This window comes from Molossus molossus, unplaced genomic scaffold (assembly GCF_014108415.1).
Source record: "Molossus molossus isolate mMolMol1 unplaced genomic scaffold, mMolMol1.p scaffold_m16_p_1, whole genome shotgun sequence".
NCBI classification, from domain to species: Eukaryota; Metazoa; Chordata; class Mammalia; order Chiroptera; family Molossidae; genus Molossus; species Molossus molossus.
In genome coordinates this window covers 118,364,209-118,379,073 of record NW_023425344.1, presented here as the reverse complement: position 1 = coordinate 118,379,073, position 14,865 = coordinate 118,364,209, and the positions used below count along the sequence as shown (strand labels likewise).

General features: G+C 44.8%; 1 protein-coding gene across 3 annotated transcripts in view; it reads left to right on the top strand.

Moving 5' to 3' along the window:
- Nucleotides 1–4,345: 4,345 nt before the first annotated feature.
- ADPGK (ADP dependent glucokinase) overlaps nt 4,346–14,865 on the top strand; it is a 38,934-nt gene continuing 28,414 nt past the window's right edge. For 2 of the 3 annotated variants that reach the window (XM_036271206.1, XM_036271198.1), the window contains exons 1-2: nt 4,346–4,607; nt 14,025–14,250. In XM_036271206.1, the coding sequence (XP_036127099.1) occupies nt 4,381–4,607; nt 14,025–14,250 (453 nt within the window). In that variant the 5' untranslated portion in view covers nt 4,346–4,380. Of the gene's footprint in view, nt 4,608–6,059; nt 6,429–14,024; nt 14,251–14,865 lie in introns of those variants that run through there. The other variant, XM_036271214.1, reaches the window with a different exon arrangement.

Sequence of the window (14,865 nt, the reverse complement as noted above, 5' to 3'; positions counted from 1 at the left end):
AATAACAGCTTTGCAGGATAGAGTAATCTTGGTTGTAGGTTCTTGCTTTTCATCACTCTGAATATTTCTTGCCACTCCCTTCTGGCCTGCAAAGTTTCTTTTGAGAAATCAGCTGACAGTCTTATGGGAACTACCTTGTAGGTAACTAGCTGCCTTTCTCTTGCTGCTTTTAAGATTCTCTCTTTGTCTTGACCCTTTTGCATTTTGATGATGATGTGTCTTGGTGTGGGCCTCTTGGGGTTGATCTTGTTTGGGACTCTCTGTGCTTCCTGGACTTATATGTCTGTTTCCTTCACCAAGTTAGGAAAGTTTTCTGCCATTATTGTTTCAAACAGGTTTTCGATTTCTTGTTCTCGCTCTTCTCCTTCTGGCACCCCCAAGATGCGAATGTTGGCACGCTTGAAGTTGTCCCAGAGGCTCCTTACACTATCCTCATTTTTTTGGATTCTTTTTTCTTTTTGCTGTTCTGATTGGGTGTTTTTTGCTTCCTTATATTCCAAATTGATGGTTTGCTTCTTGGACTTACGTACTCTACTATTGAATATGTGTAAATTATTCTTTATTTCAGTTAATGCCTCCTTCATTTCTGACTGGGCACCCATCATTTCTGACTGGTCCTTTTTATGCTCTTGAGGTCCTCACTAAGTTCATTGAGCAAGTTTATACGCAGTATTTTGAACTCAGCATCTGTTAGATTGCTTATCTCCATTTCACTTAGTCCTTTTATTGGGGTTTTGTTCTGTTCTTTCATTTGGGACCTGTTTCTTTGTCTCCTCATTTTGGCTGCCTCCCTGTGTTTGTTTCAGTGTATTACTTAACGAGAGGTATGGGGCTCGCTGAAACCAGATGCTGCTCCTTTGAAAAAATTTAGGAAAACCTGAAGCAGGATTCAAGACAGGCCAATCCTATGGTTAAGCAATGGCAACAGCTTGGGTCAGCCTGAAAGTTGGGTGGGGCGGGGCCTCAGGGAGTCACTAGGGCGGGGCTACCAGACTGAGCCAGGTTGCTGGAGTCCCAGATATGGTGACTGTCTGCTGCCCCAGGGAAGGGCTCACCAAAGGAACAAAGGCCTCTGCCAGCACGTTTGTCCCGGAGAAAGCCCCCCTCTCCAGCCCTCACTCCAGTGCCAAACAGATCAGTTCTTCCCTGTATGTCTCTGGCGCCCCTCGAGCTGCCTCCCCTCCAAGCTTAGAGGGAGAGAGTCCGATAAGTCCGTGCACGAGCCCTTTAAGGAGCTGCCTGGGGCTCCAGCCACCTCAGCCTCCCTGAGCCTCAGTTCCCGCTGGTTTTTCCAGCCAGAAGTTATGGGGATTCTCTTCCTGGCACTGGAACCCTGAGCGGGGTTTCTGGTGTGGGACAGGGACCCCTCAGTCCTCAGGGAGGACCTTCCCAGCCGAGGTATCCTCCCGATTTTTATCCACCACACATGGGTGTGGGACGAGCGCGTGGCGCCGCCACTGCCGCCGCCCCGCCCCTCGCACCTCCGCCCCTCCTACCAGTCTGGATGTGGCTGCTGCTTTAATTCCGTAGTTGTAGGACTTCCATTCAACTTGATATCACGCGGTTTTGAATGATGGTTGTTCTGTAGTTTAGTTGTAACTTTGATGTGGTTGTGGGAGGACGCAACACCGCATTTACCTATGCCGCCATCTTGACCGGAAGTCTTATTTTATTTTTTAAGAGACAGGTTTATTTTTATTTATTTTTAATATCTTTTCTTCATTTATTTTATTTTTATTTTTATTTTCTTTATTGATATTATTAGAGAGAGAGAGCAAGAGAAACATCCATGAGAGAGAACATCGATTAGCTGCCTCCTGCCTGCCTCCAACTAGGGACTGGGCCCACAACCTGGGCATGTGTCCTGGCCAAAATGGAACCTGCGACCTCTTGGTGCATGGGTGATGCTCAACCACTGAGCCACACCTGTGGGGCTAGCTCCTCTATTTTGGAGTATGTTTGGAGTTCCAGGAAGGGATATACCACCCAGCTAGCATTACAGCCTTTGTCCACCTACTTAAGAGCAGGGAAACTGCACAGGTAAGTGGCCAGGATTTGAAAGAAGGAAAAGAGGACTTCCGGTCAAGATGGCGGGTAGGTCAACGCGGTATCGCGTCCTCCACAACCACATCAAAGTTACAACTAAACTACAGAACAACCATCATTCAAAACTGCCTGAAATCAAGCTGAATGGAAGTCCTACAACTACGGAATTAAAGCAGCAGCCACATCCAGACTGGTAGGAGGGGTGGAGGCAGATGGGCTGGTCCCACACCCACCAGTGGCGGATAAAAATCAGGAGGACACCTCGGCTGGGAAGGTCCTCCCTGAGGACTGAGAGGTCCCTGTCCCACACCAGACACCCCGCTCAGGGTTCCAGTGCCAGGAAGAGAAGTCCCCATAACTTCTGGCTGGAAAAACCAGTGGGAAATGAGGCTCAGGGAGGCTGAGGCGGCTGGAGCCCCAGGCAGCTCCTTAAAGGGCCCGTGCATGGACTTATTGGACTCTCTCCCTCTAAGCTTGGAGCGGAGGCAGCTCGAGGGGCACCAGAGACATACAGGGAAGAACTGATCTGTTTGGCACTGGAGCGAGGGCTGGAGAGGGGGCTTTCTCGGGGACAAACGTGCTGGCAGAGGCCTTTGTTCCTTTGGTGAGCCCTTCCCGGGAACAGCAGACAGTCACTATATCTGGGACTCCAGCAACCTGGCTCACACTGGTAGCCCCACCCTGTTGATTCCCTGAGGCCTTGCCCCACCCAACTTTCAGGCTGACCCAAGCTGTTGCCAATTGCCTTACCATAGGATTGGCCTGTCTTGAATCCTGCTTCAGGTTTTCCTAAATTCTTTCAAACAAGCAGCATCTGGTCTCAGATAGCCCCATACCTCTCGTTAAGTAATACACTGAAACAAACACAGGGAGGCAGCCAAAATGAGGAGTCAAAGAAACAGGTCCCAAATGAAAGAACAGAACAAAACCCCAATAAAAGAACTAAGCGAAATGGAGGTAAGCAACCTAACAGATACTGAGTTCAGAATACTGCTTATAAGAATGCTCAATAAACTTAGTGAGAACCTCAGTGAACTTAAGGAGGGACTCAAGAGCATAAAAAAGAACCAGTTAGAAATCATGGATACACAGTTAGAATTGAAGGAGGCATTAACTGAAATGAAGAATAATTTACACAGCTTCAATAATAGAGTACGTAAATCCAAGGAGCAAATCATCGATTTGGAATATAAGGAAGCAAAAAACGCCCAATCAGAACAGCAAAAAGAAAAAAGAATCCAAAAAAATGAGGATAGTGTAAGGAGCCTCTGGGACAATCAAGCATGCCAACATTCGCATCTTGGGGGTGCCAGAAGGAGAAGAGCGAGAACAAGAAATCAAAAACCTGTTTGAAACAATAATGGCAGAAAACTTTCCTAACTTGGTGAAGGAAACAGACATACAAGTCCAGGAAGCACAGAGAGTCCCAAACAAGATCAACCCCAAGAGGCCCACACCAAGACACATCATCATCAAAATGCAAAAGGTTCAGGACAAAGAGAGAATCTTAAAAGCAGTTAGTTACCTACAAGGGAGTTCCCATAAGACTGTCAGCTGATTTCTCAAAAGAAACTTTGCAGGCCAGAAGGGAGTGGCAAGAAATATTCAGAGTGATGAAAACCAAGAACCTACAACCAAGATTACTTTATCCTGCAAAGCTGTTATTTAGAATCGATGGCCATATAAAGACTTTCCCACACAAGAAACAGTTAAAGGAGTTCATCACCACCAAATTGTTATTATATGAAATGATGAAGGGTCTTTGTGAAGAAAAAGATAAATATATGAACAAACAAAATGGCAATGAATACATATCTATGAACAATGGAATCTACAAACAAAATGAGCAGGCAGAACAGAAACATTCTCATAGATACAGAGAGCATTTTGTTGGTTGCCAGTTGGGAGGGGGGTTGGGGGAATGGGTGAAAAGGGTGAAGAGATTAAGAAGTACAAATTCATTGCTGGACTGACAAACCTCAAAGGGAAAAGGTTTGGGGGATGGGAAGAAATAAACCAAAGAACTTATATGCATAACCAATGGACACAGACAATAGTGTGGGAAAAGGCGGGAGGGGGCGGGAGGGGGGAGGAGGGGGTCAGTGGGGGTAAAATGAGGAACATCTGTAATGCACTCAACAATAAAGATTTAAAAAAAAGAAAAGGAAAGGAAAAGAGTTCCCCGCCCGGTCCCGCCCGGAGCCCCGCCCCCTCGGGGGCCAATGGCGCGCCGGTGTGACGTGAGGCCCCTGTCAACGTCAGCGCACGCGGAGCGCGGAACAGGCGCGGGTCGGGAGCAGAATCCGGCGGCTACGTTTGTGTGTCTCGGTCCCCATGGCGCTGTGGCGCGGTTCTGTCTACGCGGGTTTTGTGGCGCTGGCGGTGGGCTGCGTCTTCTTGCTGGAGCCGCATCTGCCGAACTCGGTGCTGTGCTCCCTGCGGAGCTCGTTGCAGCTTGGGCCTGCGTCCCACGGACCCGGCTCCCCTGAGGGCCGGTTGGCGGCCGCCTGGGACGCACTCATCGTGCGGCCTTCCCGGCGTTGGCGCCGCGTGGCCGTGGGGTGAGTGCCTTGGGGCCTGCATCTCTGGGCCTGTCCAAGAATTGCGGGCGTTCCGGGCCTCCGAGGGTGCCTTGGCGGAGGTCGGGCAGCTTGGGAGCTGGGAAATTGGAGCCCGCACGAAACGGGGTTCCCAGAGGTCCCCGGGAGGCCCCTCGGCGCTTTTCCTGGCTGCCACCTTGGCGACAAGCGTCGGACGTCTGCAACCAGCCCCTTTTGTCAGTGCTGCAGGGATTCACCAGGCTGCTGTTTTTCTCTTGGCTGGTCTCGGTAGTTCCAGCCTAATAGCCTCTTGGAAATTCTGCTCACCCTCCCTCATTCCACTTTCAGGTCTTTCTGCTCCTCTGGCGACTGCTATTTTGCAGTCCAAATGCTTGGTCTTACCCACTTTGACGGCACTCTTATTCCTCTTGCTTCTGAACTTCTTGAAGGAGTTGAGTGGTCGCTACTTTTACCTACCGACTTTATTTCTTTAGGCCTTGCGTCCCCTTCCTTAACGCCGTGGGTTGGAGACCACCACTTCACTGGAACTCCTCTCTCAAAGTTCACTGGTGATTTGTTGATTTTTAGATTCTGCTGCCATTTTTTAGTCTCCATTATCGACTATGCAGCTTTCCATGAGTTACACGTGACCTTCTCCTTGAAACTCATTTCTTAACAACTAAGTGATATTGCATATTTAGGGTTCTCCCAAGTCACAGTGCCTCCTTTCTTTGTATTCCTCTCTAGGGATGTAATTATTTCCTTTCCTGCCTCAGTTCAACTTGAATATCTTGCCATCATCTCAAAAGCACCATAGAGCCCTGGCCAGTTTGGCTCAGCGGTTAAAGCATCGGCCTGCGGTCCTGAGAGACCCGGGTTCGGTTCCCGCTAAGGGCATGTACCTTAGTTGCAGTTTGTCCCCGGCTCTGGTCAGTCGTGCAGGTGGCAGCCACTCGATTTGTTCTTTTCACATCGATGTTTCTTTCTTTCTCTCTCTCCCACTCTACATGAACAAAAAATGGAAAAATGTCCTCGGGTGAGGATAAAAAAAAAAAAAAAGCACCATAGAAAACCAGTGGTCTTCCACCAAGTGGTCTATTAGTTTGTGTGATTGTTGGGTCCAGGAAGGGTAAAGTAGAGCAAAATTATCCTGAAGATTAAATAATCTATGTAATCTAGTATGGTGTCTACTTTAAAGAGCACTCAAATGTTAGCTAGTATTTTTAATATCAGCACATTTATTAGCACATTTATTATTTTTTTTAATCCTCACATGAGGACATTTCCCCATTTTTGTTCAGATAGAGTGGGAGGGAGAGAGAGGAAGAGAGAGAGAAACCTCGGTGTGAAAGGGACCCATTGATTGGCTGCCTCTCGCAGAACCGCAACCAGGGCCCCAGGCAAACTGTAACCAAGGTACTGCCCTTGGCTGAAATCAAACCCCCGACTCTTTGGTCCGTGGGTCAACACTCCAACCCCTGAGCCAAACCGGCCAGGGTTCAGTTAGCACATTTATTATTTATTAGGATGTATCAACTTTTACCTCTTTTTTCAAATTTGGGCCCTTTCACCCACTTCCTTAGCTTCATTGGCCTCTCTGGCTTATGCACATTCATTCAACATATTCATCATCTGTGTGGTATGTATCAGGTCCACACTAGTTTCAGAGGATACAGAGATGGATGAAGCAAGGCCCTTGCCTCATTTGTTGGAAACATATTCATTATTATATTAGTCTGCTTGGGCTACCGTTACAATACCACAGACTAGGTGCTTAAACAACAGAAACTTATTTTTTCACAGGTCTAGAGGCTGATGGGCCATGGTCAAGGTGCTTGCAAGGTTGGTTACTGGTGTGTCCTCTTCCTGACTTGCAGATGGCTGCCTTCTTGCTATGTACTTTTATGGCCTTTCCTCTGTGCATGGGCACTCCTGATGTCATCTCTTCTTATACGGACACTAGTCCTGTTGAATTATGGCCTCATTTAACCTTAATTACAGTACTTCCTCAAATAGTTTCTATCTCCAAATATAGTCATATTTGTGGTTAGGGCTGCAACATATGAATTGGGAGAGGGGTGAGGAATGACATGGTGCTGTCCATAACAATTATGAAAAGTGTTTTGTGCTGAAGCAGTAGTAGAAACAGGTTACCCTGTATCCCAAAGAAGTATTACTAGTTATTCCTAGGTTGACATTTCAAGAAGAAGAAGCGCTCCATCTGAAAAAGTGATATTGTATTTACTATTGCTACATCACAAAACACCCCAAAACTTAGTAGCTTAAAACATGGTCATTTTATTTTATCATCTCTTATGATTATGAGATTTGACTGGGCTCAGCCAGGCAGTTCATTCTCATTTGAGGTTTTGTGCAGTTTCTGTCAAATGGTGGCGGGGATGGGAATCATCATGAAGGTTGTTTGCGGTTGTCAACTACAGCCACGGGTTTTCACCTGAATACCAACGGGTGCTCTATGTAGCCAACAGGGTGGCTGAGTTAGGAGACATAATGTCCCAAAAGAACTGAGGCAGGGCCTTAATACCTTTTATGACCTAACCCTTAGAAGCACATAGTATCACTTCTACCATAGTCCCAGTTCCAACTGGTTTTAAGGGGAGGGGACATAGAACACATATTGATGGGAAGAGTGTCAGTATCACATTGTAAAAAAGAACATGGAATGGGACACCTTTTTTTTTTCTAATTAAAGCATTGTTTATAGTAGCAAAAATTCAATATCTGCTTTTATCTCGGCTAAAAACAGGAAAATGCATGAATAAACTTGTACAGTCATACAAGTCATAGCAGTTAAAATAAAATTTAAAAACTTAATTTATCAATATCTTTGTAATTTTTTTTTTCTTTATTGATTTTAAAGAGAGAGAACATCAATTGGCCACCTCTTGCATGCCCCACACTGGGAATTTGGCCCACTATGTGGGCATGTCCCTGACTGGGAATTGAACTGGCAACCTCTTGGTGCATTGGTTGATGCTCAACCAGTGAGCAACACTGGCCAGGCCTATCAATATCTTGTGGAAAAAGTAAACTACAGAAGGCTACGTATCATGACACAGTTGTGGTCATCTTAGAAAATATATTCTGCTGCAGAGACTTGAATGGGATAGGCCCTGGAGAAGATGTGGGATTTCTCCATATTGAAGATGGGGGTGAGGGGTGATGAGTCCACCTAGGCAGAGAGAACCAAATGTGAAAAAGTACATAGTTTGGGACCAGTGAGTTGTCCCTGTGTTTAGGGCAAGGACCTTATGGTAGAGAGATGTCAAGAAATGATGCCAAGGAGGGCCTTTAATATCAAGGTAGGTAATGGGTTTATCAGTTAAATGATGCCAAGTTCTTTGCTAAGAGTAATGGGAATGTGAAAGGTGGATTTTGAGCAGTCATTCTAACCTATTTGACTGTTTCACATAATTTTTATGGGTAACAGACAATCATTGGTAACATTTCTTTTACTCAAAGGGACTTTTAGCCTGAAGATAGGGATGTGCAAGGGGCAGGTGGGAGAAGGTACAAGGCTAACCCCTTCGTTCAGAATCCCATTTGGGGTGTGTGTTGTAGTTTGACTCTCAAGTACATTTACTTCCACATACAACACACAATGTGATTCATGAGGAGGAAAGTACTGAACCCCTGATGCTAGTTAGGAGGCCATTATATGGTCTGCATGAAGGGAGAAAAGAGCCTTTTCTTTCTTGGCAATGGTGCCAAACATGAGATTTGATAGGTTGAACATGCTAGAGTAAAGAAAGGCTGTCAAAAATGACAGATTTTTAGTGTTTGGGATATTACAGCAATCTTCTGTAGGCAGGTACAGATATTGTCATCCAGTTTTTACAGATAAGTAAACTGAGGCTTAGAAACATTGATTTGCCCAAGACCACAGTTAGCAAGTGCTGGAGGCCCAACTCAAACCCATTCCTGGCTCCATGTTCATGCCACATTATTGCCATTAAGAGATTAAGAAGAAGGAGCAAGTTTGTGGTGGAAGGTAACCAGTTTGATTTCAGAGGAGGGGAAATGTACATGTGGGATTTCAGGTGAAACAGCCACAGCTGCTGACTCTAAGAGGCTGGAGTTAGGAGCAGTATTGGTTGCAGATTTTGGAGATGTTGAAACTCGGGTTGAAGCCAGAAAGTCAGTAGCATCACCCAGGAAGAGAACAAGGAGGGTAAAGGAGGGTGGCATATGGGGAGGCACTGGCATGTAAGGGGTTGGTGGATAGCGACCAGAGATAAAAGATAGGAGGATTTTCAAGAAAACAGTGCCAAGCCCACCACCACATCTTTCTAGAACGTGTTCCACCTCCCAGCCTCAAATCAGACCCTAGTACCTAAGACTCTGGGTGAATGATGAACCCCTCATCCTTGGGAACAGTTTATGTTCCCCAATACCTGGCTTCACCGTGACCTTTGAAGCCTATCTTGCTCTTCTCCCCTGTTCAAATGCTCCATTCCACAATAGATCAGCATTCTTATTGTGTCCCCACACAGGTTAACCCCTTCATTCACATCTTTGCTTGTGTGTGCTTTCTTCATGGGCCTCAGTGTCAGATAAATCTGGATTTGAAATGGGCTCCTCCAGTCAGAGCCTTTGGAATGTTAGAGGACTCACTTTTCTCATCGGATGACTACTTTCCTGTCTTAAGACGTTTGCACATTTGTGTGATCTATCTGAAAATGCCTGCCTTCTTTCTCCAGAGCCCCATCCAGGGTTCAGCCCTAGGACTGTTGCCTCTGCCCTTTCAGATTTCTACACTTCAGAATCTTGTAGTGATTGTGATTAGCTCTTGTTTTTTTATTGACTTTTTGGAGACAGAGAAACATCTATGTGAGAAATATTTATTGGCTGCCTCCTGCATGCCCCCTACTGGTGATGAAGCCGAAACCCGGGCATTTGCCCCGACCCGGAACTGAACCAGGACCTCTCAGTCCATGGGACAATGTTCAATCCACTGAGCCACACTGGCCAGGCTGATTAGCTCTTATAATATGTCAGGTGGGGTGTTACAGCTAAAAAGAACCCTAGGAAACATTTTACAGAAAGTGAAACAATAGGGAAGTGATAAGAACCACTGTTCTTGCCTTTAAGGAACTTACAGTCTAGAAGGGAGAACTGTGCCCCCTTCCCTGCCCACAACCCGTCTCTAATAATAGGCAAGGAAGCCCAGGTTCCAGCTCCCTCTCTGCTTACCCCATTAGCCTCTTATTTGGCCATTCAGCATTTGTTGCCTTGCTTTTATTTTTCCAGTTATTTCATCTGTGTCTGTTTTCTTCAAACTCACATTGTAATCTTTTATATATTTCTTACTAAAGTGTGAAATTCCAAATCACGTAAGCATAATTTTGTCTTCTGATTCTTTTGTCCCCTCCTTCCCTTTATTTCCCCTGATAATAAAGCACCTTAACCTGTACTTGATGTACTTGTTTACATTTTAGTATGCTGTTGAATGAGGTAAGTGCAGAGAAAGATTCCTGCTCTGGTTAAAGTTTGATAATATATAACTAGACAGCACATGTAAAAGTACCGAGTTTGGTATCTGGCACATAGTAGATGTCAGTGATTTTTTTATTTTTGTAGGCTACCAAATACTAAGTTTCCCTCTATAAGATTATTTTCCCCCTAGTATTCATGACATGATTAGGGAGGGCAATGAAAAGTGTTATTATGGTAATTGCATTTTTTAACTCAAAATTAGTCCTATTGTGTTTTCCTTGTGTTGCAAAATATGCTGAGCATTGTTCTTTCAGATTTTTTTTCTTTTTGTAACTTTTGTAAACTCAGTTTCCTCCATTAACATCTTTGAATAATCAAACTTGAAGGTCTCAGCAGAACTAGATATGAAGGTGATGTGTTTACTGAAGTCATTATTTCCATATATGGGTATCTCTTAGTATCTGAATTTTTCCTATCCAGACTCAGAACCCAAATCCACTTGGATACATTTTCTGGATAGAACTCCCTCACTATCTAAATAAACTCTTACTGTCTGAAACTCTCAAACCTACTCAAGTCTGAGATCCAGGGATACCTGTATTCCTATCAAGGTTCTACCCTTCAGGCATCTAATGCTGCATTCGTAGAAATAGAGGATACTGTATGAGGTGGAATTGGGATGAGTTTACATGGTGTGTTTGATTTATTATATAAAACTGTGAAAAGAATGTTTTAAACATATTGTTTAGCAGCTGCCACATGCATGTCGATGTGTTTTTACGTTCTAAAAGGCATGCTAAAGCTTAGAGCCTTTCCAGTTTACCAGATTAATTATGTACCTTTGATTTTCAAAGAATAAGAAATTTTGAGTATTTAAATGTTTAAATTTTTGTAGGCAAACATCTTTTTAAAAACACGAGATCCATAGGGGAAGAATTAATAAAAGAATTCTTACGATGAGAATGCAATCAGTTTGTGTCATTAGGAGGGACGTGTCTCTTCCTTGTTTTTGTAAGCCTTATTTGAGTGTTGTAAATAATATCTAGCCCACATACAAACCTTTAAAAACTGATTGCATGTCAGGTGGGAGATGTCCTTATAGTAGAATAGATTATAGGTGTTATTTGGGGTGTATAAGGGCACGTGGTCTAGGGAGAATGAGGAGGCAGAGCAGGTTTTAGAAATGTTTAGAGGGTATGAGAGCGGGATTGCAGCCATGGGTGGTCGATCCAGGAAGGCACAAAGGAAGCATTGAGAGGGCTCGACTTCCTGGGTTAGGTTTAGAATTTGGACTCCCTTTTTTATTTGATTTAGCCATGAAAATGGGGTTCGTTTGTTAGAAAGGTGTTCAGTTAGGGAAGTTTTCTGGGCTAAGACTTTGTGGGTGAGGTCTTCTAGTTTCTGGAAAGATGTTTTTTGCGGGACATATTTCCGGCTGATGATTGTGTGGTATTTGGTCCATCCCTTGATAAGGGTTTCCTTTTGGGCCACGTTCCTACTTATAGTCCCAGGGGTCAGAAATGGAGAAAGTCCAGGGGCCGGTGGGTGTTTTTATATGCCTGTTGTCTCTTTTAGGACATGTGGCGGCTAGTATATAGCTATTTTGGAGGGCGAGGTATATGGAAGAGGGGGCGCAAAGCTCCATTCCTTTGAATGGTTGTGTTTTGTCAGAGTTGGGAGTAATTGTGATGGTTGATGAGCAGCCAGTGAGGGGGGCAGTCTGTGGAGGTGATTATTTGGTAAAGAGGCTGGGTGGAGGATATATTAAGAAAGAACTGCCAAACGTAGGGTTTGGGCCTTGAGGTCAGAGGAAGAGATGTGAAGAGGGCAAGAGAAAGAAGTAGGGAAAACATGTTAAATGGGAAGAAAGAGGAGGAGGAAGGTGTAGAAGTCGGTCTCCAAGGGTGTAAAACCTCGAAGGGCTCCTTGCCAGAAGAGGTCTTGGATCCAGGTGAGGAGGTCGTCTATATTAGAGCTGCGGGGCCTGAACCAGGCGATGTCTTCCAAAATCTGAGTGAGAAAATAAAAAAATCTTGCAAGGTAGAGGTTGTGCATTGTTAGTTGATAGTGTTGGTTATAGTGTAAGTTGTGAGTGAGCATGTTGTCTCAAGCGAGTCTCACAAGATAGTCTGGTCATGTTCTTCTATAATCGGTGGACATGAGGAAATTTTGAGGGATAGAGGACCTGTGGGTGTGGAGAAATAATTTTTAGGACTCTGTGGAGTGTATGGTTTGATATGTGAGAGATGTGTCCAGTGAGAGTCCCCTTCAATTTTGACCGCCGTGGGAGTGGAGAGAATGACTGTGTATGGGCCGGTCCAGACTGGCTGGAGAGGTGTGTTTCCCCGGGTTCGTTTATATACCTGATCTCCTGGCAGTAGGGTGAGGTAAACCTTTTGGTAGAAAAAGGTTGAGGTAGGAGTTTATTTACCTCTGAGTGTAATTTGGACCTCATATAAGACAATGCTGGGAAGTAATCTCCGAAGGCGATTCAGGGCCAGTTAGAGGACTGGAGTCTAGGACAAAGGGCCTTCCATACATTATTTCAAAGGGGCTTAGGGCAACGTTAAAGGATAAGAGGCTTGGAGCATCAATATGAAAGTAAAAGATTTAAGAAGCTTGGGGCAGTAATATGGAAATTAGAGCTAACAATCCCCACTCTTCTTATGTGCCTCAGTTTCTCTTGCCTGCCATTTAAAACACCTGGAAGGACCCAGAGTGCTGGGTGACCAAGCCTTAAATGCACTCCCCGGACAGGCCAAAGCGTAATTACAAGTGTATTCTGGAGTCCTTATGAGGCCCTTACACATCAAGAGGCGGACCCTCGGACACCCCCTTAAAGATCCTCAGTCACCTGAGAGTGTCTGTCTGCACAGACCAGAGGAAAGCGGTGCCAGTTCATTGCCAGGCACTCACAGTTGTTCCTCCCCAGTTAACCACAATTACCGCCTTGCTCTCCTGATCCTGGACAGAAAGCACCACTAAAACAGCCTCTTCTCTGACCTTTGGATCAGAGGACTTACAGTTTTGAAATCTGAAATCCGAGTACAGCACCAAGATGTCAGTGGTGGTCAAGGGGGTCTCTGGCCAGAGACAGTACTCTGTGCCCCCAGTTCTTGTCTTGCTTGTAGGAATGAATTCAAATAAGAGATAATAAATAGCAGCAAAAGCAGGCAAGGATTTATTTGTAGGAAAGAAGTACACTTAAAACCTGAGTGGGTAACTCAGCCAGCCAAAACCAAACCAAGTGCCCGATATTTGGGAGTTCAGAGGATTTATACCCCTAGGCAGGAAAGCCTTAGGCAAGGAGCAAGTCCCCCTCCCCCATGTCTCAAAAAAATATATATCTTTAAACTCTAAGGCTCTTTCACCTGGGTGTTACACCACCAGTTAGACCACATCCTGGAGAGGCTCTAAATTTTTCCTCCTTCCTTTGGGGTCTGTTGCCTCCATTGTCTATTTTTGGTTTGTCATGTCTCACACATATTCTATCCAAGCCCCACCTGCCTTTCTCAGCTCATATCTTTCTATCTGCCTACTCTAACATCAACATGAGTTAAATACTCATGCCATTTTATAGATGAGCAAACTGAGACAGAAAAATTAAAGTGACTTGCCTAAGTCACGCAGCCAGTGTGAATCCGGTTTGGCTCCACTAACATTTTCTCAGAAATGCTATATTTGTGTTATCATAGATCTGTTCTGAATGCTGAGCACCTGTGTAACTAGTATAAACGTTCTCTCTTTGTAACTAGTATAGAAGTTTGCCAAACTACTGAAGAATCCTATGTTCTGATCCTAAGGCATACATTCAGATAAAGTAATTTTCCCTCTGCTGTGTGTTCTTTTCAGTTCATGTTTCAGATCCACTTCATTTGTTTTACTGTTTGAATACAGTTCTCTGAAACATGTCCCTGTTGTTAAATACAAAGCAGCTGCCTGAGGCTTCTGCTAATTTCTCTCACCGTCTCTTCCTTCTAGAGTCAATGCATGTGTGGATGTGGTCCTCTCAGGGGTGAAGCTCTTGCAGGCACTTGGCCTGAATCCTGGGGATGGGAAAGATCACTCCATCCTGCATTCAAGGAATGATCTGGAAGAAGCCTTCACTCACTTCATGGGGAAGGGAGCAGCTGCAGAGCGCTTCTTCAGCGATAAGGAAACTTTCCATGACATTGCCCAGGTTGCGTTCAACTTCCCAGGAGCCCAGGTCTGTGTGGTTCACCAGTAGTAAGTTAAGATAGGGTGGGGAAAGAAAGCTTTTTTGTATGGTTCATAGAGGCAACCAAACAACTTTTTCCTCCAGTTTGCCCCAAGGGGATAGTTGTTGGGTATCTAGTTCTGCCATGTTTTCTCTTTTGTAAAACTGTATATCTCACCTTCCATTAACTGCTGTTTCTAATCAGATCAATTCAGACAGCATTTATGAAGCATATTTACTAAACTTTTAGTTCTGATTCATCCATTTAAATTGCATGTTACCCAAGTTTAAGGTAGGAAAGATATCTACTAACCGGTTTGGGTATTGCTTGGGTATAACTTGTGGTAATCTTAATATGGCCTAGTCCTTCCTGAGCAGAAGACAAGGCCAAACCCACAGGGAACTAGTTCCAGCCTTTGCCTGGGCCTCACCTCTGTTTTGCTGGTCCCGAACAAGGTTTCTCCACCTCAGCACTACTAATGTTTGGTGCTGGACAGTTCTTTGTTGTGGAAGATTTCCTGCATGTAAGTTGTTGAACGTCATCTCTGGCCTCTACCCACTAGATGGACAGTAGCACTCCCTCTTTTCCCCAATCGTGGACGGGGTATTGAAAATACAGATTTC